Here is a 23250-nt window from a genome sequence, read left to right on the forward strand (position 1 = left end):
CTTCAAAGTATCTAATCCCGGCAAGTCAAGGCAGCCTCTTGTGCAAAACATTAACAGTCCCAAGTCGCCCTTTATCCTATCTGCACGGAACAAAGTCCAAATATACTGGAGGCCAAAAGAACCCCCACCCAGCTCCAGCAAGAGTGAAAGTACCCCAAACCCTTGCGGTCATTTTAACAAATCAAAACATCAAAATTGATTCCACTCTACCTAAAGTTTGGAGACAACGGATCAGCCAACATCGATGCAAGATTGCCCAAGTCAATACAGATCTATGATAGTCCTATCAAGTAACCTTGCTGTTAAGGAGACTTTGCCTGTCAAAATAGGTTTGTTGATCGCAAGAAGACTAGACATCCAATCACGGCATTTGCCACGCAGCAACATTTGAAAATCGCTTATTGTCACAAGAAGGCTTCAAATGAAGTTACTGTGAAAAGCTTCTAGTCGCCACATTCCGACGCCTGTTCAGGGAGGCTGGTATGGGAATTGAACCGTGCTGCTGGCCTGCCTTGGTCTTCTTTCAAAGCCAGCGATTTAGCCCTGTGCTAAACCAGCCCCAGCATCTTTAGTAAGAGGAGAGTTTACTACCTTGCAACATTCCCCGCTGTAACTAAATCACACTTCACAATTTAGCGAAGGTGGAACGTATTCCTTAAATCATGTTGACTGTCATTTGTTTTCTCTTTTGTCTTTATTTTGTTAACTTAAATGAGAGAAATGATAGGCAACTGTGGCTTCGGAGCCCTGCTGGATTAGGAAAGGTGAACATTTTTTTAAAAATTCACTCACGGGACACGAGCGTCCCTGGCTAGGCCTGGCATTTATTGCCCACCCCCAACCCAACTGCCCTTGAGATGGTGGCGGTAGGCTGCTACCTTCTTGGAGCACTGCAGTCCGTGTGGTGTAGGTAACCGCAGAGTGCTGTTAGGGAGGGAGTTCCAGGATTCTGACCCGGCGACAACGAGGCAACAACTGACCAAATACTGAGCCCTCTCGTTTCAAAAAAGGCCAAATCTTTTTTTAAAAAATATCTTCATTTTGTCACATGCAGAACTTTTGGTTATGTTTAAGCATTTGCTCACCTTAGCTCTGGCCTCTCTCGATGCCTCAGCCTCAGCGGCCATTGCTCTCTGGAGTTGGACAGGCAGTTTCACATCCTTGATCTCCACGCGCTCAACCTTTATGCCCCATTCATCCGTTGCAACATCAAGCGTTGTCTGAGAAAATTAGTTAAAAACAGTAAAGTTACTGGCACAGAAGGAAGAGTCAAAGCTTCCACTATCGCCCCACCCTATCTCCAAATTTAGAATACAGAGCAGCAAAATGAAAATGAAAAATGAAAATCGCTTATTGTCACGAGTAGGCTTCAATGAAGTTACTGTGAAAAGCCCCTAGTCGCCACATTCCGGCGCCTGTCCGGGGAGGCTGGTACGGGAATCGAACCGTGCTGCTGGCCTGCTTTAAAAGCCAGCGATTTAGCCTGGTGAGCTAAACCAGCCCCTTAATAATATTAAGCAAAAATCTCCATTTTTTTAACCAATCAGTCACTTCAATAAAAAAAAATTGCAGGTAGAATTTTGTGTAATGTGAATCCGTTCAAACTATAAATCACATACTAATTCTGCGGTGTGGAGAATATAAAAATGAATTGTCCAAATTCATTAGGCTGTCAGACATATCCTTTATGTTGGGCATAAAATGGAAGATGGTGGAAGCAGCTTGCCCGCATCTGAAATGGTTCATGTTTCCGGTGCAGATAGATCCTTTACCAAAACAGACTTTGAAGTATCTGGGGCATTAGAGAATCTTACAGCCGCCAATGACTGGCTGTGTCATTTACAACCTCTGCCAAAAATAACGATTGAGGAATCGCAGAGAAAGAAAGATGACATGAATAAAGGGGGGGGTAAACGCAGGCGAGAATGAGAAAGGGAATGAAAGGCTGACCCAGCATCTAGCAGCACCTCTGAAGAATGTGCCTGATGTAATAGTGGACTTTGAAGGCTGTTTGCACAATTCCAAGTGGCCCTTGGAATTGTTGAAATTTCTAATCTTAACCAATACGACCATTAAAAACACTTCAACGATCGGGGTCAAACTAGATTACTCAGCCTAAGCAAGACATGATTTTTCCATTGCAGAAAGTACTTTGTACTTTGCCAAATCTTGGTGCAGATGTTGAAAGCACCAGGTCCCAGGTGCTGCAATTTTTATTCAGCATCAACATACCATTATTTTCTGCAGAGGTTGTAAATAACACAGCCAGTCATTGGTGTCAGCAAGATTCGCCAAATGTATTAATGGCTTGGATGATGGAGGAGGAGTTGTGACCCACAACATTGGATCTGCATTAAGTTAAGAGGATCGGGAACAGAAAACACCAAGAGACTCAAAGTGAGCATGCAGTGCTATTGTCTCTGGATTAGTAACCCAGAGACTCATGGTGAAGCTCTAGGAATCAGATGGCGCAGCAGAAGGGAGGTACGGTGGCACTGTGGTTAGCATTGCCGCCTCACAGCGGCAGGGATCCAGGTTCAATTCTGACCGCGGGTGGCTGGGTGGAGTTTGCACGTTCTCCCCGTGTATGTGGGGGTGTCCTCCGGGTGCTCCGGTTTCTTCCCACAGTCGGAAGATGTATAGGTTAGGTGGATTGGCCCCTTAGTGCCCCTAAAAGGTTAGGTGGGGTTACTGGGATAGTGTGGGGGCATGGGCCTAGGTATGGTGTTCTTTCAGAGGGTCGGTGCAGACTCGATGGGCCGAATGGCCTCCTTCTGCACTCTATGAAATCATGTCGGTGCGGGGAAGCACCAGGTCATTCACTCAGGATCAAAGACATACAACGGATTATTCTCGTAGGAAGCCATGTAAGACCATAAGACATAGGAGCGGAAGCAAGGCCATTCGGCCCATCGAGTCCACTCCACCATTCAATCATGGTTGATTTCAACTCCATGTACTCAAATTACCAACAGCTAGTCCACAGGGAGAAGGTGGTCATTATAAAGGCTAATGGAATGCTGGCCTTTAGCATGAGGGGGTTGAACTACAAACCAAGGAAGTGATGCTCCAGTTGCACACATTCCGTTGGGAATACCATCCTTGACTTTGGGCACCAAGGTTTTGGGGAGGGTACAGCACAAAATCACCAGAACGATACTGGGCCTTAAAGGGTTAAATCAGGAGGACAAGCTGCATATTTCCTTGAATTTGGGGGCGGGGTGATCAAATTGAAATGTTTACAGTGATAAGGGTCTGATTAGGATTGATGATAAAGGAAATATACCTTCTGCTGTGGGAATATAGAAGGCAGCATAATCTTAAAGCTAACGCCACTCCCTGGTAACATTTTCTCAGAAGATGGAAGAAATCTGCAATTCTCTCCATTGACAGGTTGTGGACTCTGGACGTTTATCTAGCAATCTGCAGCAAAGGTAGGTAAATGGAGTTGAAGTCCGGATCGTCCAACTGAATGGGAACACTCCCAAACAGAGAGGAGCACTGATAAGGTAGCTAGTCAGCATGTTTCCCCTAAGATAGGGGAGTCAAAAACAAGAGGGCATAGGTTTAAGGTGAGAGGGGAGAGGTACAAAAGGGTCCAGAGAGGCACTTTTTTCACACAGAGGGTGGTGAGTGTCTGGAACGAGCGGACAGAGACATAGAACATACAGTGCAGAAGGAGGCCATTCGGCCCATCAAGTCTGCACCGACCCACTTAAGCACCCACTTCCTCCCCATCCCCGTTACCCAATAACGCCTCCTAGCCTTTTTTGGACACTAAGGGCAATTGAGCATGGCCAATCCACCTAACCTGCACGTCTTCTGACTGTGGCAGGAAACCGGAGCACCCGGAGGAAACCCACGCAGACATGGGGAGAACGTGCAGATTGTACTATTGGGACTTTTTGCACATTGGGATGCATGTGGCTTTAGACTTCCTGTCTTTATGTTGCAATTCAGTGTTCTGATGTCATGATGTCCTGCGAAAAGTTACAGATTCTGGAAATTACATGCAGACAATAGTTTTATTTTGCTGGGGGCAGGGGGGGGGGGGTGGATTGTGGAATGTACTGTTGGGGGGGGGGGGGGGAGAAATTAAATAGCGAAGCTTCACTTAAAAAAAAATCGACATGAAAACCTGGGAACAAACATGAATTCAACACATTTCTTTAAAAAAAAATTTAGAGTACCCAATTATTTATTCTTTTCTAATTAAGGGGCAATTTTAGCGTGGCCAATTCACCTACCCTGCACATCTTTGTGTTGGGAGGGTGAAACCCACGCAGACACGGGGAGAATGGGCAGCACGGTAGCATGGTGGTTAGCATAAATGCTTCACAGCTCCAGGTTCGATTCCCGGCTGGGTCACTGTCTGTGCAGAGTCTGCACGTCCTCCCCGTGTGTGCGTGGGTTTCCTCCGGGTGCTCCGGTTTCCTCCCACAGTCCAAAGATGTGCGGGTTAGGTGGATTGGCCATGCTAAATTTCCCGTAGTGTCCTAAAAAAGTAAGGTTAAGGGGGGGGGGTTGTTGGGTTACGGGTATAGGGTGGATACGTGGATTTGAGTAGGGTGATCATGGCTCGGCACAACATCGAGGGCCGAAGGGCCTGTTCTGTGCTGTACTGTTCTATGTTCTAATGTGCAAACTCCACACGGGCAGTGACCCAGGGCCGGGATTCGAACCCGGGTCCTCAGCGCCACAGTCCCAGTGCTAGCCACTGCGCCACGTGTCACCCTTTTCAACGCATTTTTAATGATCAAGCCAGTGAATCAAATGCACAGATCTGTGAGCCAGCCACTCGTGTGTTAAATATCTACTGGCTTGGCATAATCTGCATCTGCACTTTGGCATTATTCAGTACTTGGAATGGATCATGTGCCTTTTCACACAATAGTCAAAGACTCAATGATTAACAGAATGCTTCACTTGTGAACAAGGCTAAATTTCCCCCACTCTGCTAAATAAAATGCACACAAATGAAACCAAACCTACAAAAACATACGAGCAAGGCCTAGGAGTATGCAGCTAAGAGTTAGATGGGAAGGAGGATTTAGGGGACCACCAATATGAACACATTGGACAAAGTGTCTTTACCTGTGCCCTGAATTCAATGCCAAAACAAAACCCAAAACTTGTTGGTTTTCCAATGCAAAGAGCTATCGATGACTGAGCATTGCAGACAGATACATTTCCAGGTCTAGGAGTATGCATTGAGGGATGCACTAAAATATGGGGCAGCCGTTACAAACGTTCAATGGGATAGGCCACCGCCTGACAGAGTACACAGAATGGCTGGGAATCTCGTAAAACCCCATCGGGCTGTTACGTTTGACTTGATATTGTAAATAGAACCTGCAATGAGGGGTGGCAGTGGCGTAGCGGTATTGCCGCTGGACTAGTAATCCAGGGACCCAGAGTCATGCTGTGGGGACCCAGGTTCGAATCCCTCCGTGGAAGATGGCAAAATTTGAATTCAACAAAAAAAATCTGGAATTAAAAATCTGAAAGGTGACCATGTCGTAAAATCCCATCTGGTTCACTAATTAGGGAAGGAAATCTGTCGTCCTTACCTGCTCTGGCCTACATGTGACTCCAGATCCACAGCAATGTGGTTGACTCTTAAATGTCCTCAAGGATGGGCAATGAATGTTGGCCCGACCAGCGACGCCCACATCCCATGAACAAATTTTTTAAAAAATTGCAAGTGTAGCGAGGCACCTCAGAGTGCCATGTACAGCACTGGAATAAACTGCGTGTATGCAATGTTAAAGTTAAACTGCTATGTAATATACCGTTATAAATTCTTTTGCAGGGTTGAGCCGAGCGGCGAGGGAGAGACACACAGAGGGAAGATGTCCGGCCGGGAAGGAGGCAAGAAGAAACCATTAAAACAACCCAAAAAAATGAGCAAGGACGTGGATGAGGACGATGTTGCTTTCAAACAGAAAAAGGAGGAGGAGCAGAAAAAGAGATGAAAGCAAAAGCTGCAGGCAAAGGGCCACTTAGTACTGGGGGCATCAAAAAGCTGCAGGCAAAGGGCCACTTAGTACTGGGGGCATCAAAAAGCTGCAGGCAAAGGGCCACTTAGTACTGGGGGCATCAAAAAGCTGCAGGCAAAGGGCCACTTAGTACTGGGGGCATCAAAAAGTCTGGCAAGAAATAACGAGCACGGGAATGTCCCAAATGAATTAAGTCGACGCTTCATCACTTGTCTATCCTCAGAGGACGGAGGACTACATTTGCAACCTGCTTTTGATATTTTCTGTTTAAGCTTTTGACCTTTCCCTGTAAATTGTATATTTGTTTAAAACACCAATAAAGTTTTCTCCCGTTTAAAAAAAAATTATTTTGAATAAGGTATTCCACTTGGGTGGGGGATTTTTAAAAAAAAAAGTATGAAATTGAAGGTTAGCGGCACTCACCTGCATGTTGTGGGCAATTTCCTCCCTGTCTGACAGAATTTGAGACAGATTCTTTGTCCCAAGAACGTTTCTTAATGTGGTCTGAGCCAAGAGGCGGGTAGCCGAGTCTGCGTTTGTGATATTTGCAACGGCCAGTATGGCGTTCTGCACGCGGTAATAAACGACTCCGTCAACACTGACCGTCACAGAATCTTTGGTGAGAATCTAAACAACAGGTTGCAAAAACAAAAAAGGCATTAGGACGGGACGGAGAAACCAAGAGATTCAACTAACGAGACAATGTACCGGAGGTATAAACACTGAGCATTCAAACATCTTGCCTCTTGAGGTGGAATGTCAAACGAAATAGTCCTCATGTCCACTTTGACAAAAGAGTCAGTACAGGGCAGGACGAAAAACAGCCCTGAGAGGAAAGAGAAAATCTATTAGAATAGTTTCAGAACCAGCGGCAAGCTGCTGCACATTAAACAAATCATGATTGACGTGGAGCCGTCACAAGAGCATAAATTACACTGTATATACTAGAACCATATATGCAGATTGGCAGAAGTGCTGGAATTGTTTTATGGATGTTTACATTTTGAGCATTGACATGGTTAAAAATATTGTATTCAGGCACGGTACACACTGGTTAAAGGTAACTACAGGGCACAAGTAAAAAGGGACACAACTTAATGTTTGTATTTTTAGTCCTCAGGCTCTTCTGGCAGCTCAAAACATTCCCTTCTCCAACTGGACTCATCTATTTTTAAAACCGCCCAAGAGTCGCCCCCCACCACACCCCCAAGTCAGACACACGGCACCAAATACAAACGGACAGCCTGCAACAGTTGTCACTTCAGAGTTCGACAGCTCATCAAAGCGGCGGAAGATAACGGAAGACTGGAGGGATTTTCCAGCCCCTGGCTGCCGATGGGTTCCAGGCAAAGGCGACTACCCCACAGGGGGAAAGAGACACGCAAAGCGGCGCAGACAACAGCCGGACGGGAAGATTCCATCGATGGACAATGGAGAGCGACTCTGTCGCTGGAAAATCGCGCCCCGCGTCTCTGCTGTAAAAGATTTGCAGATGGCAAAGGCTTCAGATGGAACACTCAAACGAGCCATCTTTTCTTTCGCAATCGTGCTGCTTCACTGGCAAGTTGCAAAAGTACAAATAATTACTGTGCTCCTTTGAGCAAAGCAGATTGAGCGAGCAGAACGTTGATAAGAGGTCTACGGAGGTTAGATAAGGCGGACAAAGAAACGTTGATTGCACCGAGGCTTGAGAACATACAGGCTAAAGGTTTTGGGCAAGAGGCACCAGGAGGAACAAGAGGAAGAAAGAATTTTTATTTTTAATGCAGTGAGCGGTAATGACCTGAACCTCACCAGGGTTGGGAGGGGGGGTGGGAAAGAGGATCGATGTTTCGCTCCAAATAAATACATTTTGAAATGCAATGGGATTTACCGGCACGTTAATCAACCCCCACACTAGAGATTTGGAAAATCACTTTGCTTCAGTGCTCGAGACAAACAGTCGGAATTATGAAAGCTGCTAAAAGCAAAACTAAAGACAGCCAGTATTGTGGAAGTTGTACGTGGCGGATGGAGGGTCTTCTAGCACCACCGTACAGTTTCTGATGAGACTGGATTCTCAACGCTCGCCAGAAAGGCGAAGGAATTTGAAAACCCACACATCAGCTGATCGAACTAGAGGATGCCTACCAGCAGCTAGCTTAGGTCACGGAATCTGGAATCACATTGTTTGCTTCATGAACCTTTCTGAAGGGAATCCATTTGCCTACACAGGATCTAACCTGATTAGGGTACTTTGATCAATGAGCTTAGCCTATTAGTGTCATAACAAGCGTCTGAAATCAGGCAATTATCCAATTGCTTCCGTTTCACATCTGTATATTTTTCATCTTCAGCCCCAATGCGAGGGGTAGAGAGACAGACACACATACACACGCGCACACACACGCGCACACACATATACACATACATACGCATGCACAAAACCATACACACGCACACACATACACACGCGCACACATACACACGCGCACACATACACACGCGCACACACACGCACACACATATACACATACACATGCACACACACCATTCTATCTGTCTTTTGTTCTCAAGGTTGCTACATTGTGCCCGGTGCCACAATGGTTAGCGCTGCTGCCTCACAGTACCAGGGACCCAGGTTCTATTTCGGCCTTGGGTGACTGTGTGGAGTTTGCACTTTCCCCCCCCCCCCCCGTGTCTGCCTGGGTTTCCTTCGGGTGCTCCAGTTTCCTCCCACAGTCCAAAGATGTGCAGGTTAGGTGAATTGGCCATGCTAAATTGCCCTTAAGTATCCAAAGATGTGCAGGTTAGGTGGAGTTGCAGGGTCAGGGCAGGGGAGTGGGCCTAGGTGAGAAACTCTTTCAGAGGGTCGGGGCAGACTCAATGGGCTGAATGGCCTCCTTCTGGACTGTAGGAATACTATTCTATCTTGTTGCAATCTCCCGCAGCCATAGTTTCATAGCTCGCACATTCTCCCTCTCTCCAGTTCTGATGAAGAACAGACTCGAAATGATAACTCTTTTGTTTTCTTTCCCTGCAGCTGCTGGGCCGGCTGGGTTTTTCCAGTGTCCTCGGTTCTCATTTCAGATTCCAGCAGCCGCAATAATTTGCTGAAGTTGGACTGACTCTGGGCCAGTTCGTGTGGAGCAATGGGCCAAATGGCCTCCTTCTGACTGAGTGAAATTAAGAAGCATTTCTCCACACAAAAGAGTGGCAGGCGTTTGGAACTCTTCGCCACAATGAGAAGAAAAAAAAAAATCAATGCCAGATCAATTGTAATTTAAAAATCCGGGATTGACAGATTTATGTTAGCCAAAGGTGGGGCCGCTACCACCGTGCCACAAGATTGTAGGCATGTGGTCAACTGAACGAACAGAAGGCGATGAATAAGATCTAACCCACACCCTTTGCTCTGCAGAATATTTGCTCAACTTAAAATTCCATTTTGAAACCTACATATTTTGAAACGAAATAGGTTTACTGGCAAAGCAGTCAATCCCCACACTGGGGATTTGGAAAATCACTTTCGTCCAGTGCCCGAGAGAGAAAAAAACCTCTTAATTACGAAAGCTGCTAAAAGCAAAAATAAAGGCAGCCAGTATTGTGGAGGTTGTGGGTGATGGGCTGAGGGTTTCCCAGCAACATTGTACAGTTTCTAACGAGATTCTCAACGCTCGCCAGAAAGGCCAGGGAATTTGGAAATCCTGACATCAGCTGATTGAGCTGGAGGCTGTCTGCCAAACCCAGCTTAGGTCACGGAATCTGGAATCACATTGTTTGCTCCATGATCTTTTCCGAATTTTTGTGATTAGGGTACATTTATCAACAAGTTGAGCCTATTAGCTACATAAGGGGAGCACGGTAGCATGGTGGTTAGCATATATGCTTCACAGCTCCAGGGTCCCAGGTTCGATTCCCGGCTGGGTCACTGTCTGTGTGGAGTCTGCACGTCCTCCCAGTGTGTCCGTGGGTTTCCTCCGGGTGCTCCGGTTTCCTCCCACTGTCCAAAGATGTGCGGGGTTAGGTGGATTGGCCATGCTAAATTGCCCGTAGTGTCCTAAAAAGTAAGGAGGGGGGGTTGGGTTACGGGTATAGGGTGGTTACGTGGGTTTGAGTAGGGTGATCATTGCTCGGCACAACATCGAGGGCCGAAGGGCCTGTTCTGTGCTGTACTGTTCTATAACAAGCATCTGGGATCAGAAAAACTGTCCAATCACTTGTTTCTCATAGAGTTAATTAGAGAATCAGAGAATTTACAGTGAAGAAGGAGGCCATTTGGCCCATTGGCTCTGCACTGGCCCCTTGGAAAGAGCACCCTACTTAAGGCTTCGCCTCCAACCTATCCCTGTAACGTCACCTAACCTTTTTGGACACTAAGGGGCAACCGATCCACCTAACGCTTCACAACTCATTCATCTGTCCTCTCCACTCAAGAAACAAATGATCCTCCCCAATCAATAGCCAAACTAGCTTCCATCAAAACCGTTACAAGTTCATTAGATATAGGAGCAGAATTAGGCCATTTGGCCCATCCGAGTCTGCTCCACCATTCGATTATGGCTGATCTCAGCCTGGCCTTTACTCCATCATCCTGCCCGTTCTCCATAACCCTTCAACTCATGACCAATTAAAAATCTGTCTAACTCCTTCTTAAATTTACTCTTTGTCCCAGCATCCACCACACTCTGGGGTAGCAAATTCCACAGATTTACAACCCTTTGGGAGAAGTAGTTTCTCCTCAACTCCGTTTTAAAATTGCTAACTCTTATCCTAAGACCTCTCGTTCTAGAATGCCCCACAGGAGGAAGCATCCGCTCCACGTGTACTTTATCCATCCCCTTTTATCCTCTTGTATACCTCAATTTGATCTCCCCTCATTCTTCTAAACTCTAGATAGTATAGGCCTAAACTGCTCAATCTCTCCTCATACGAAAAACCCAATATCTCTGGAATCAACCGAGTCAACTTCTTCTGACAAGTATTATTCCAGGTGTGGCCTCACCAAAGCCTCAAGTTGGACGGCTCCTGGTGTGCTTTAAAAAAGTCAAGTCACGACCAAGGGGAGGGAGACAAAGATATCACAACCCATTTCATAAACATGGGTCATAAAAGGGCAAAGTTCATCCAGCGTACAGACCTTGAACATGTGACACTTCTACAAAGTCAAAGATGAAAGATTTTCTCTGGCCTCTCAGCAGCCAAACAAGAACTAGCTTTGAGTTTTTTTTGTTTACAGTTCAACGTGTCTGGCACAGCTAGTAATTTTACCATTTGTTGCTAATAGGAGGACGAAACCGCTCAAACGCAGGGAGAAAGCCCCTTCGCTATCATTTCCATTGGGGAACTCGGTTGTGAAACACCATTTGAAGTCCCAGGCAGAGGCCCCAGGTTTACTCAAGAGACGTCATGAAACACTTCCCTGCAACTCGAGGGAGGGGGCCCCAGTTGCAATAATGCACAGTTGGGGGTCAGATTTTGGTCAGGGTGGCAGGAGGCTGGAATGCCGGGACAATCCCGCCGTGGCTATTTGAAGGTACCGCAGCCATCGTCTCCTGTCCCATTAAAGGGATGAGAGTCTGCTCTCCCTTTGCCCCTTTCCCTCCCTCTGTATTTGCTTCAGACCAGCTAGATCACTAACTTCGGTGGTGGGAGAGCGGAGCTATTAGTTAGGACAAAATTTAGGGCGGCACGGTAGCACAGTGGTTAGCACAGTTGTTTCACAGCTCCAGGGTCCCAGGTTCGATTCCTGGCTTGAGTCACTGTCTGTGCGGAGTCTGCAACGTTCTCCCCGTGTCTGCGTGGGTTTCACATTTCTATTCATTGAATTAGCCTATGGATTACTAGTCCAGTGATAGTGCCACTACTTCACCTGACAAACATTCCCCAGGAAAGGCAGGCTGGTGGGATGTGCAGGCTGGTGGGATGTGCGGGCTCGCACCCGTAGCAGATGAAGATTAGTAGGGGGAACAAGGAAAGGCATCTTAAAATAAAGGATACAATTCTAAACTAGATGCAAGAACCGAGGCACCCGGAGGCACATGAGCATAAATTGTTGAAGGCGGCAAGAGAGGTTGAGAAAGCGGGAGAAAAGACATATAGGATCTTGGGCTTCATAAACAAATGTGGAAATACCGGCGTTGGACTGGGGTGGGCAAAATAAGAATTCTTACAACACTAGTTTAAAGTTTTGTTTAAACCAAAACAGGTTTGTTTTGAATCACTAGCCATCATCAGGTTCATCAACAGTTCCTTCATCAGGTGAGTCACTGTTTGTAAACAGTCAGAGTACAAAACAAAGTGAGCTTTGATGAAGTTTTATAAAACACCGGTTCAGCATCAATCACGGCTTCCCGATGGGAATTGGAAAAGTACGTGAAGGAAAAAATTGCAGGACTACATGGTAAGAGCAGGGGAATGGAATTAGCGGAATTGCTCTGGCGGACAGCTAGCACGAGTCCTGTGGGCTGAATGGCCTCGTTCTGCCTCAATTTATCAGCTCAACGATTCTAAGCGTTGCTGATCAATTGGAGGGCCAGCAGTTCTTCAGTCCGAGCAGTGGCAGGAAGTGACGCTTAACTGGCCACATAAGGTGCCACTGGGCAGGAGGGCATTCCTCCACCTTCCCCACTGTTGGTAGACTTGCCATGGTGGCAGGAAGGGGAGGGGAGCTCCACCGCCCTTTGCCCTCTCGCACCATTTTGCAGGCTCCATCGCGAGTGGGCTCCATTCCGCTTCCCAAATCACAGCCACAGTTGGATGTCACCGAATACTGGGAGGGCAATAGTGGCGTTCCCGGAAAGACTTGTTTAACTTTCAAGCTGCAGGTCAGGTATATAGAGAGCTGTTCTTACACACGAGACCGGAGTAGCATCAGATTCAGCATTCAGGAATTAGCTGACCTGCCTGTCCCCTTGACGACCCTGGTTAAATCTGTGCGGCTCAAGCACCTCCCCCTGGCTCAAGTATCAGCGATGCTTGCCCCGGGTGGCTGAAACACACAGTTCAGCTTCTCAGCCCTCCTTTCCTCCCCTTCCCGGATCGCTTTCAGTCCTCCGGATCAGCGACTGCCCATCCCCATCTCATCAGCCCGTCTTTGCACTCGCTCGCTGCCTTTGATCCCAAAGACTCCTTTGCTCCAGATTCAATCTCATTTTCCCGCTCAACTGTGTATGCGTGACTGATTCTCCGGTGCCAGAACTGCGCGGCTCAGGCACAACATCTGGAAGTCCAGTTGGCTGGAGATGCAAGGTTTCTGCTTTCATCCCAATGATCTCGCTCAGCCTCGACTCCAAACCCAGGTTTGCTTCAAGGCGATCAATGATCTTGGTGATGACCTCATGCTCCTATTGAATGGCGGACCAGGCTCAAGGGGCAGAGTGGCCTACTGCAAAACACCATCAATCTTTTCGGGGATGGTATAGAGCGGGCATTAGACAGCTGAGGGACCTGTTTATCGACAGAAAGTTTGCGAGCCTGGGGGAGTTGGAGGAGAAATTTGGGCTCCCGCCGGGAAACATGTTTAGATATCTGCAGGTAAAGGCATTTGCTAGACGGCAGGTGGAGGGATTCCCTGCGCTCCCCGCGAGGGGGGTGAGTGACAGGGTGCTCTCGGGGGTCTGGGTCGGGGAAGGGAAGATATCCGATATCTACAAGCTTATGCAGGAGGTGGAAGAGGCGTCAGTAGAGGAGCTGAAAACTAAGTGGGAGGGGGAACTGGGGGAACAGATCGAAGACGGGACATGGGCTGATGCCCTGGAGAGGGTAAATTCTTCCTCCTCGTGTGCGCGGCTTAGCCTCATTCAATTCAAGGTGCTGCATAGGGCCCACATGACTGGGACGAGGATGAGTAGGTTCTTTGGGGGTGAAGACAGGCGTGTCAGGTGCTCGGGGAGTCCAGCGAACCATGACCATATGTCCTGGGCATGCCCGGCATTGGAGGAGTTCTGGAAGGGGGTGGCGAGGACGGTGTCAAGGGTGGTGGGATCCAGGGTCAAGCCAGGATGGGGACTCGCGATCTTTGGGGTTGGGGTAGAGCCAGGAGTGCAGGAGGCGAAAGAGGCCGGTGTGCTGGCCTTTGCGTCCCTAGTAGCCCTGTGAAGGATTTTGCTACAGTGGAAGGACGCGAGGCCCCCAAGCGTGGAGACCTGGATCAATGACATGGCGGGTTTCATTAAGCTTGAGAAGGTTAAATTCGCCCTGAGAGGATCGGTGCAAGGGTTCTTTAAACGGTGGCAACCTTTCCTCGACTTTCTGGCTCAATGATAGGGTACTGGGACAGTAGCAGCAGCAACCCGTGGGGGGGGAGACGTTGATTATGTTTGCTTATTTTATTTAAATTTGATTTATTTAATTTTAATTTATGGTTAAGTTCTCTTGTTAGGGGGGGTGGGGGGAGTGTGATACATGTGATGTTACGGTATGGGGGGAATTGTGGGTGTTATGGGGCTGTTAGTTGCATATTACTGCTTGTTGCTATACTTGTTGTTATATTTTCTGTAAAAAATTCCAATAAAAATTATTTTTTAAAAAAACACCATCAATCTTCTCGACTGCCCCTCCGTGCTAACCCATGATCTCTTCCAGATACAGTTTTTCCTCACACCTTGCTATGTGCCCCAAACATCTAAATGGAGTGGATGGGAGTGGAGGAAAGATTCGAGGGTCAGAGGAAGATCATTTTAAATCCATGAGTCACACATTGCAAATAATAATGTGTAAACGCAAAAAATTTAAAACAAGCTATGGCATTGAATGCCACATGAAGGTACAATAAGACGACCCGTTTCGACAATCTTGTCTCATCTGACTCCCAATGAGGCTAAACCATTAACCTCCTGCTGGATTACAAAAGGAGATGAGAGTACAAAAAGAGTTTAGAATTTTCACCTAAACACAGCTCCTGAATTGCAAATGTTTGAGACATGGTAATCCATTCCCCTGCGTACCAAACAGTAACGCATGCAATTTGTTGTCAGCAAAAGATTTTTGGTAGATTAAAAGACAAGCACTCAAACTTTTTTTTGTATATTTGACTTAAAACATAAGCAATTTAATGCTGTATCTGCTAGCTTCTCTACAAAGCAGAAATTTACTGGGGAAGGAAGAAATTGAAGACATTTACCAATTCCTGAAACACCCAAAGCTCTGAACCTATTTTTCTTGCAATCGTCAAGCAGTCCTGCTTTTTATTGCCAAGTCAATTTTAGCTTTCAGGGGTGAGCAGCCCTGCTCGTGCCAACAGGTTCGTACGCAAGAGAAGTGTGAGTGCATGGCGCAGGTTGGCGAGCAGATGGCTGGATAAACAAGGTCAAGTCAGGGCAGTCCGTCACTGTGCCAGCCTGTTAACTATCGGGAATGGAGTTTTGAGTGCTGCAGGAGACCAGAAGGATCAGGCTTTGCTACACGCAAGTATAATGGGCGGGAGTTTCCACACACTCCCGCGGCATGTTTTGTGCCATTGGCGGGAACCTTTGCCCCCCCCCCCCCCCCCGCTATCGATGGGGTTCTCCATTGTTCGCATCTCCCCACCACCCCCCCACCCCTCCGCCACCGGGTAACCCGCGGGGTGGGGGAGAAACGGCCAGATAATTCCAGCCAATATTTCTCCCCTCCACTCCCAGGCTCATCCTCGACCAATCCGAGCACAAAAATAAATGGGAATTGGAAACTCCAGACCAATAGCCCACTCTGTGCCCTCAGTAGTTAGCTTGGCTGTGCACACACAGAGCTGCATTAACACCTCAGCTTGAAACGTGATTAAAAGGAGACAACACAGTTCAGGTAGACGAGGCCCTGCAATGGCCAAGGTCTGTGTGTGTGTGTGTGTGTGTGTGTGTGTGTGTGTGTGTGTGTTTTTAACCCTCCGCTAAAGCTTAGGGTTCACTTATTTGGTTACAAGTCTGAACCTGTCTACTGGCTGCACAATATCACACAGCATGTGGCAACAGTGTAGACCCTAGTTAAAAATAACAGCAACAGCTGGTGCTAAACCATCGCTGACAGCCACAGAAACGAAAAAAAAAAAGCAAGAAGCTTCAGCGAGCTAATGCTCGAGGCACTGAAATAAACTCCTGCAAAACAGCGCAGAGAATTAACCCAAGGAGTGGCAGGAAATGCCTACCACCTAGTGTGGCTGAAGCGAATCGGGTAGATGGGCTTAAGGTGGAACTAGGCAGGCTTCTGAAGGAGATGGGAAGAGGGTTCTGATGATAGGTATGGATGAGGAAAACTGGGAGGAGGTTCGAGTGCAGCATTCGGACTGGCAGTGACTGGTTGGGCCGAATGGCCTATTCTCAAACCCTGCAGCAATTGGGATTAAAGTCCGCGGGGAAGGTCCCACAAGACGACCTGCTTTGGGGACTTGATTTTAAAAACCCAAGCCCCAACGGGATTGCAGCATCACTCACGGGCTGTAAGAGCTCATCAGAAACCGGTTTGCAACGTGACAGCAAGTCATGGAAATAATTCCCCTCTGACACGAAAAATGTTTTCATCTGACCAGGGATAAGAGTGCTCGCAATAATCTATCCCAAATTTGCACTTCACACACAATTACCAGGAGTGAAATACACAGGAAGTGGGATTTCCAAATACTGATTCTCCGAATCATCAGTCAGGGGGAAAATTACCAGCTTTAAAAAAAGACCGTTGTTCTCAAGAGGGGAATGGAATAGCTTTCACAATTCCTTAACCTATCAGCGCAACAGGTCAGGTACAATTGTGGTTGGAATCAACAGAGGTTACTTCTGCCTCCCACTCCTGACTATCGACAAGTACATTTTCCTGCCTCACTGCGATGGAACAGGAGGCATAGCAATGTTAGATAAGGACAGGGAACTTAGTATACAGGTAATTAGGGGATAGGGCAGGGGTAGTAGGGGACGCTGTTTACTGTTTTTTGCTTTTTAGGTGTTGTTTGTGTGTCGGCCTGCACGGTTGTTTCAGAAATGTTAATGTGTTAAAACCGTGAAAATTACAAATGCTTCAATAAAATATTTTCTATCGAAAAAGTACAACGCATGTTGGGTCCCCACCATTCTGTAGTGCAGTGAAGTGAGATGCAGTGAAGGGCGAAAGGGGAGGGGCAGCCTTCTCGGCCATCTTAAACCTGAACTCCACCACAGTGTCTGAAAGATGTTTAAAAGCACCGACGGGGCTTTGCTTGAACTGTTGGGCACAGTTTGTTTCAATATTGTTTCACTCACTTTCACAGACAATTTACCAATAGAGAACAGAGTGTCTGACGATCTGGTCAAGCACTGATGTTTCAGGTTGAGAGAGCTAGTTTCATTGTCAGGCTGCATAAGTTAATTGGCACAGCAGTAGATCAACCGCAGATCAGAAGCCAGAGGCTAAATGTAGCCTGAATGCTGTTTACTTTGCCGCAGTTAGCAGATCTGTTCATTCACTTAGTCTTTGAAGGTCCCTGTTAAATAGGGCCTGTCGTAACTCAAGATTCTGCAAGATAAAAGATCATATCAAAACCGAGTCTCTCCCACTCGCCTGTGTTTCAAGGTAGCAACGTGCAGGCACTTTACTCAAGTGGCCACTCTGCAGGCAGGTGTTATCGCAGAGAATGCCAGTCGACTATTTAGCCACAGAGGCCACGGCGACTACGTCCAAGGGGGTAGAACCATGGGGGTGGTCTCCAGCAATCCTCCCTGGGTCAGGTTTGGCATTGAGACCCATCGCCTTTGGTTAAGATCAATTTTCTCCACACCAAGCAGTTACCTCACAAGTGGGCTTACATTAACACGGCAATGAAATTACTGTGAAAATCCCCCAGTCGCCACATTCCGGCGCCTGTTCGGGTACACAGAGGGAGAATTCAGAATGTCCAATTCACCCAACAGATCGTCTTCCGGGACTTGTGGGAGGAAACCGGAGCTCCCGGAGGAAACTCACACAGACACGGGGAGAATGTGCAGACTCCGAACAGACATCACCCAAGCCGGGAATCGAACCCGGGACCCTGGCGCTGTGAAGCGACAGTGCTAACCACTGTGCTACCGTGCCACCTTACCTGGTCTGGCCTAAATGAGAGGCCACAGACAAAATATGGTTAACTCCTAACTTCCTACTGGAATGGCCGAACTAGCCAAGCAGTTATGTAGGACTGCCACAGATAAAAGGCTCTTGTGGGTGGTCCTACACCACATGGACTGCAGCGGTTCAAGAAGGCAGCTCACCACCACCTTTCCAAGGGGAGCAATTAATGCTGGCCTAACCAGCAGCAGCAGCACGCACAGCCCAAGAATGAATAAGAAAAACAAAACACAGCATCTGAGAGGGAGAAAAAAACGAAGCCGGGGAGCCGTTAGCCGCTACCGCAGCTCAGGGGCTAAGGCAAACCAAGAAAACTGTAAATTAAAAACAACTGCAGGATCCAGACAAGGAGCAGGGAAGCAGCTGCCAGAGATTGGGATAAACCTTCAATTGCCAGGTAAATCTCGGCGATTTCCAGTGGGGTTTCCATTATAATTTGCCTGCGCTTTTTCCAGTCAGAGCGAGAAAAGCATTTTAGATCCTTACCACCATTCAGGCTCAACAACGGTCTTGTAAACCGTCAAGCGCCAACAAGAAGGACAGACTATCCGACTTTACGCCAATGTGTGTAATAAAGACCAAAAATGGCCAATCACCTAATTAAAATCTTATGGATTTTGATGGAAGATACCTGTGCCCCCCCCCACCCCCACCTCTGTAACCTCCTCCAACCTCAACTCACACCTCTATACCCCTCTTCTTCGGGCTTCTTGTGATTTTCCCTATTCCCCATCACATCACCATGGAGCTCCACACCTTCAGCACGCGGAGGCTACGTTCTGGAACTCTCTCCCAAAATTCTTCTATTTCTCTTTCTTCCTTTAAAACCTCCCCCTTTGACGAAGCTTTTGGCCACCTATCTGAATGCATCTGGGGGGCCAACATTATTCATTAGCTGGGAGGGTCTTGGCAGGTTCTAGTACAACGGAGACATTGTTAAAAAGGGATGTTGGTGCACTGTTAAAAGAGGAGGACATCCTGCAAGATGGCTCTGTGCTGCAGTCTTGGGCAACACATTTACAGAAACTTTTGTCATAACTGTTTTCTGGAAAGTAAAGCTTATAAAAAGGGGCAACACGGTAGCATGGTGGTTAGCATCAATGCTTCACAGCTCCAGGGTCCCAGGTCCGAGTCCTGGCTTGGGTCACTGTGTGGAGTCTGCACGTTCTCCCCATGTCTGCGTGGGTTTCCTCCGGGTGCTCCGGTTTCCTCCCACAGTCCAAAGATGTGCGGGTTAGGTGGATTGGCCATGCTAAATTGCCCGTAGTGTAAGGTTAATGGGGGGATTGTTGGGTTACGGGTATACGGGTTACGTGGGTTTAAGTAGGGTGATCATTGCTCGGCACAACATCGAGGGCCGAAGGGCCTGTTCTGTGCTGTACTGTTCTATGTTCTATGTTAAACCCTTCACTTAAGTGGGGCATATCGGCGTATATCGCAATGGCTCCTGTTTCCCTGGTATCGTTGACAGTGCTAACAAGTAGAACTTTCTCAGCAATAATCTTCTCACCAATGCTTAGATTGGATTGCATCTGATCCGCTCGATTCCAGATCTCATTACAGCCTTGGTCTGCACATGTACAGAAAGATCTGACATCCAGATTTCTGAGGTTTAAGTCACTTTGACATCAAAGGACTCCAGTGAAATTGAAGTCAATGGGAATAAGGGGGGAAACCTTTCAATGGCTGTAGTCATTCCTAACATTCGTGCCACACAAGTGCCAGGTAATGACCATCTCCAACAGGAGGTTATTTAACCATCTCCCCTTGACATTCAATGGCATTACCATCACCAAATTTCCCACCATCAACATGGAGTTCGGACTTCCGGTGACGGCAGGCGGGAGGCAGCCGCACAATGGAGGGCTCCCGCTCGGGAACGGCATTTTCGGGGCTTTAAGCCCGGTCCCAGGGTCCACGGACGCGTAAAAAGCAGGGAGGCGGCACGGAGAAGCCACACAGGAGGCTACAGCAGAAGAGGATGTCCAGGATCAGCAAGAAGACGGCCATTAAAAGACAGCTGAGGGTCTGTCGGGAAGTGGAGAGGTCACCATCGGGTCACCAAGGAAAAAGGAGGCTGGAGCACCAGCAGAGGCCGCATTGCCTACGGCTGAAGAGATAACCAAGGTGATGGCTGTGGAATTCGAAAGGCAGTTTACAAAACACTTGGAGACAATGAGGAAGGAGATGGGGGAGGTTTTGAGTGTACTGGTGGAGGAGGCGATTTCCCCGGTGACGACGGCGGTGGCGAGTGCAGTGAAGGAGGTGCGGGAGCAAGGGGAGGCGCTGAAGGAAGTGGAGGAGACGTTATTGCAGCACAGTGATCAACTTACCTCGATGGGGAAGGAGATGCGGAAGGTGATGGAGATTAACAAGGATCTACGAGGGAAAATGGAAGACCTGGAAAACAGATCCAGGCGACAGAATTTGAGGATTGTGGGGCTGCTCGAAGGAGTTGAAGGGCCGTGGCCGACTGAGTATTTTGCCGCTATGCTGGCGAAACTATTGGGGGAGGGGGAGGATCCCTCCCAATATGAACTGGATCGGGCTCATCGGTCGTGGAGGCCTGTCCCAAAGGCGAGTGAGCCGCCAAGGGTAGTGACTCTGTGCTTCCGTAGGTACAGTGTGAAGAAGAAGGTCCTGTGCTGGGCCAAGCAGAAGCGGGTGGTGCAGTGGGCTGGAGCTGGTATACGTGTATACCAGGACTTTACGGTGGAGCTGGCGAGGAGGCGGGCTGCTTTCAACCGGGTGAAGAGGGCACTGTACATCAGCAAGGTGCAGTGCGGCATTGTATATCCAGCGAAGCTGAGGGTGACTTATAAGCTCAAGGACTTTTATTTTGGAACGGCGGAAGCAGCGAAGGAGTTTGCAAAGGCAGAAGGACTGTGGCAGAACTGAGAAATTGAGAAATGGCCATGTGCCGATGTAACCTCAGGACTGTATTTTCTTCTTGTTTGTTTCACTGCGTGTAGGCTAAAGGAGCCAATGTTGTATATATTTGGGCAAGAGAAGTGGGGGGACTTGCACTCGAAGTGAGGGCTCTTTGGGGTGTAGGTGGATATGCGGGGTGTGCGTGCTAAAAGGGGTTTCTGGGCTTTCCTGGGGCCGGGCAAGGGGAAAGGGACCCGGGCAGGGGCCTCCGCGCTGGCTGGTTTAAACCGGCCAGTGGACGGGATTGAGGTGGGGGGGGAGGGGCTGCGGCCATCGGAGCCTGGCAGAACAGGGTCTAGCCGGGGTGGAAAGTTAGGGGGAAGGAACCGAGGTTGGGGGGAGGAGTTTTACATGAGGCAGTGGATGGGAGGAGTTGGAGAGTACGTGATACCCAACTCTTGGGTATCACGTACGGCACTTTTTCAGAGGTTGGACGGCGTTGGGTATTCTGTGGCAAGTAACTCCCCTCCTGACTCCCCAAACCCTTTCCACCATCCACCAGACAAAAGTGTCTTGGGGTCTAATGACATTGCAATGAGAAAGCATTCTTTACCTGAGCTTAAATTTGCAGAGTAAGTCCTGCACCTTGCGAAGAGGCCAAACAAAATGACGCACACAATCAGTTGTGCCAAATAAAAATACTTTGGCTGAATTCCAAGATACGCTTGCAGGTATACAGTTTAACAACACAAATTTAAACAGCAGTAGGCTGTGTATTTTTTGCATGGAAGTAAATCCATTGACATATATTCAAAATATCAAATTACATTACAAGTCAAAAGAGCTACGTTTTACACACACACTAACTTCAGGTAGTGGACACACACACACACAAGCGCGCACTCCCAGAATCTCCTACAAGCGGTGAGGGGGTGTACAAGTGCCTCAGCCACAGTGTTCAAAGCCCACTCTGGATCGGCGCAGGCTGGGAGGGCCGAAGGGCCTGTTCCTGGGCTGTAATTTTCTTTGTTCTTTGTTCACTCGCTATAGGAGTGAAAGCAATCATCAGGGTTGGCCTTTTTACTACCATTAACAGTGGGGCCGGCTTTGTAACCCAGCTTGCCCCACACGTCGGATAGTAGTAATCGAGGAAGATAAATTACACACACACATACACAACACAACGGAGTTTAAGGAAAAGGGGGAGGGTGATACAAATCAGTCAAAGGGAAGAAACAGAGTTTTCAGAGAAGGCAATAAACAGACATTGGAAATAAAGAGACAAGTACAGCATACAAAACTCAACTGTCGAAATAGTGAACAGTATTAGGATCACATGAACCCCCCCCCCCCCCCCCCCTCGCCAGCTCACAACATACAATATCTGGCTGCCGATGTCTCCTTCACTGAAACGAGACTGGAGGAGTCTAACCTGGAAGGGGTGAATTGGAAGAAGCCAATTAGACAGCCCACCCTCCCCACCCCCACGTCAATGCCTCGAGAGGAGAATATTTTTTTCAAGCAATATTACATTGGTTTCATAATCATAATTCTAGGGCGGCGCAGTGGCTAGCACTGCTGCCTCACGGCCCTGAGGACCCGGGTTTGATCCTGGCCCAGGGTCACTGTCCGTGTGGCGTTCGCGCATTCTCTCTCCCCGTGTCGGCGTGGATCTCACTCCCACAACCCCAAAAAGATGTGCAGGATAGGTGGATCTGCCACGCTAAATTGCCCCCTTAACTGGAAAAAAAAATATTTGGGTACTCCAAATCTATTTTTAAAAATCTTACTGCTGTGGATTTGAATTGGTGAGTAAAAATTGGAGTCTTGCAAAATGTATCTGACAAAACCCGTGCAACCTTTGAATTTGTTCACTCAAAACGCAGCCTTAAATCATCACTCAAACCACCTTAACAAGTACCTCAATCTGCGCAGCCCCCTGAGTTCCCAACACAGTGTGCACCTGTGGGTCATAACTTCCCTGTAGCACACTTCAGTGCACACCTTTAAAAGGGGTGCCTTTTGGGGGTGGCTCTGCGTACATTTGCCCAATCATCGATGAGTAACAACTTGCATTTATATAGCGCCATTAATATAGTAAAGCATCCCAAGGTGCATCACCGGATCATTATTAAACAAGATTTTATGCCAAGTTACAGGACACAACCCACATGAGGGCAGGTGACCAGAAGTTCGGTTTTAAAGGCAGGAGAGAGATAGAGGTGGAGGTGTTTGGATTCCAGGGATGAAGGAGTTCAGGTAGACTGGAGGATCTGAGATTCTTCTTCTTAAGAGAAGTTGTTCAAAATCATGAGGGGCCTGGGCAACAGAGGTAAAGAGAAAGAGATCTCAT

The 23250-nt window shown here is 47.9% G+C and overlaps 2 protein-coding genes across 2 annotated transcripts in view; one reads left to right on the forward strand and one right to left on the reverse strand.

Annotated features, from left to right (window-relative positions):
* Nucleotides 1-6022, forward strand: part of LOC119955402 (translation machinery-associated protein 7-like) — a 28496-nt gene extending 22474 nt beyond the window's left edge. The window contains exon 2 of the mRNA XM_038781470.1: nucleotides 5813-6022. Within this exon, the coding sequence (XP_038637398.1) occupies nucleotides 5853-5975 (123 nt within the window). The 5' untranslated portion in view covers nucleotides 5813-5852 and the 3' untranslated portion in view covers nucleotides 5976-6022. The remainder of the gene's footprint in view (nucleotides 1-5812) is intronic.
* Nucleotides 1-23250, reverse strand: part of stom (stomatin) — a 56470-nt gene that overhangs the window by 14419 nt on the left and 18801 nt on the right. Inside the window, exons 4-7 of the mRNA XM_038781471.1 lie at nucleotides 18674-18698; nucleotides 6743-6825; nucleotides 6423-6626; nucleotides 1086-1220 (exon numbers count right to left, since the gene is read on the reverse strand). Coding sequence (XP_038637399.1) covers nucleotides 1086-1220; nucleotides 6423-6626; nucleotides 6743-6825; nucleotides 18674-18698 — 447 coding nt within the window. The remainder of the gene's footprint in view (nucleotides 1-1085; nucleotides 1221-6422; nucleotides 6627-6742; nucleotides 6826-18673; nucleotides 18699-23250) is intronic.

Source organism: Scyliorhinus canicula, chromosome 21, assembly GCF_902713615.1.
Source record: "Scyliorhinus canicula chromosome 21, sScyCan1.1, whole genome shotgun sequence".
Classification (NCBI taxonomy): Eukaryota; Metazoa; Chordata; class Chondrichthyes; order Carcharhiniformes; family Scyliorhinidae; genus Scyliorhinus; species Scyliorhinus canicula.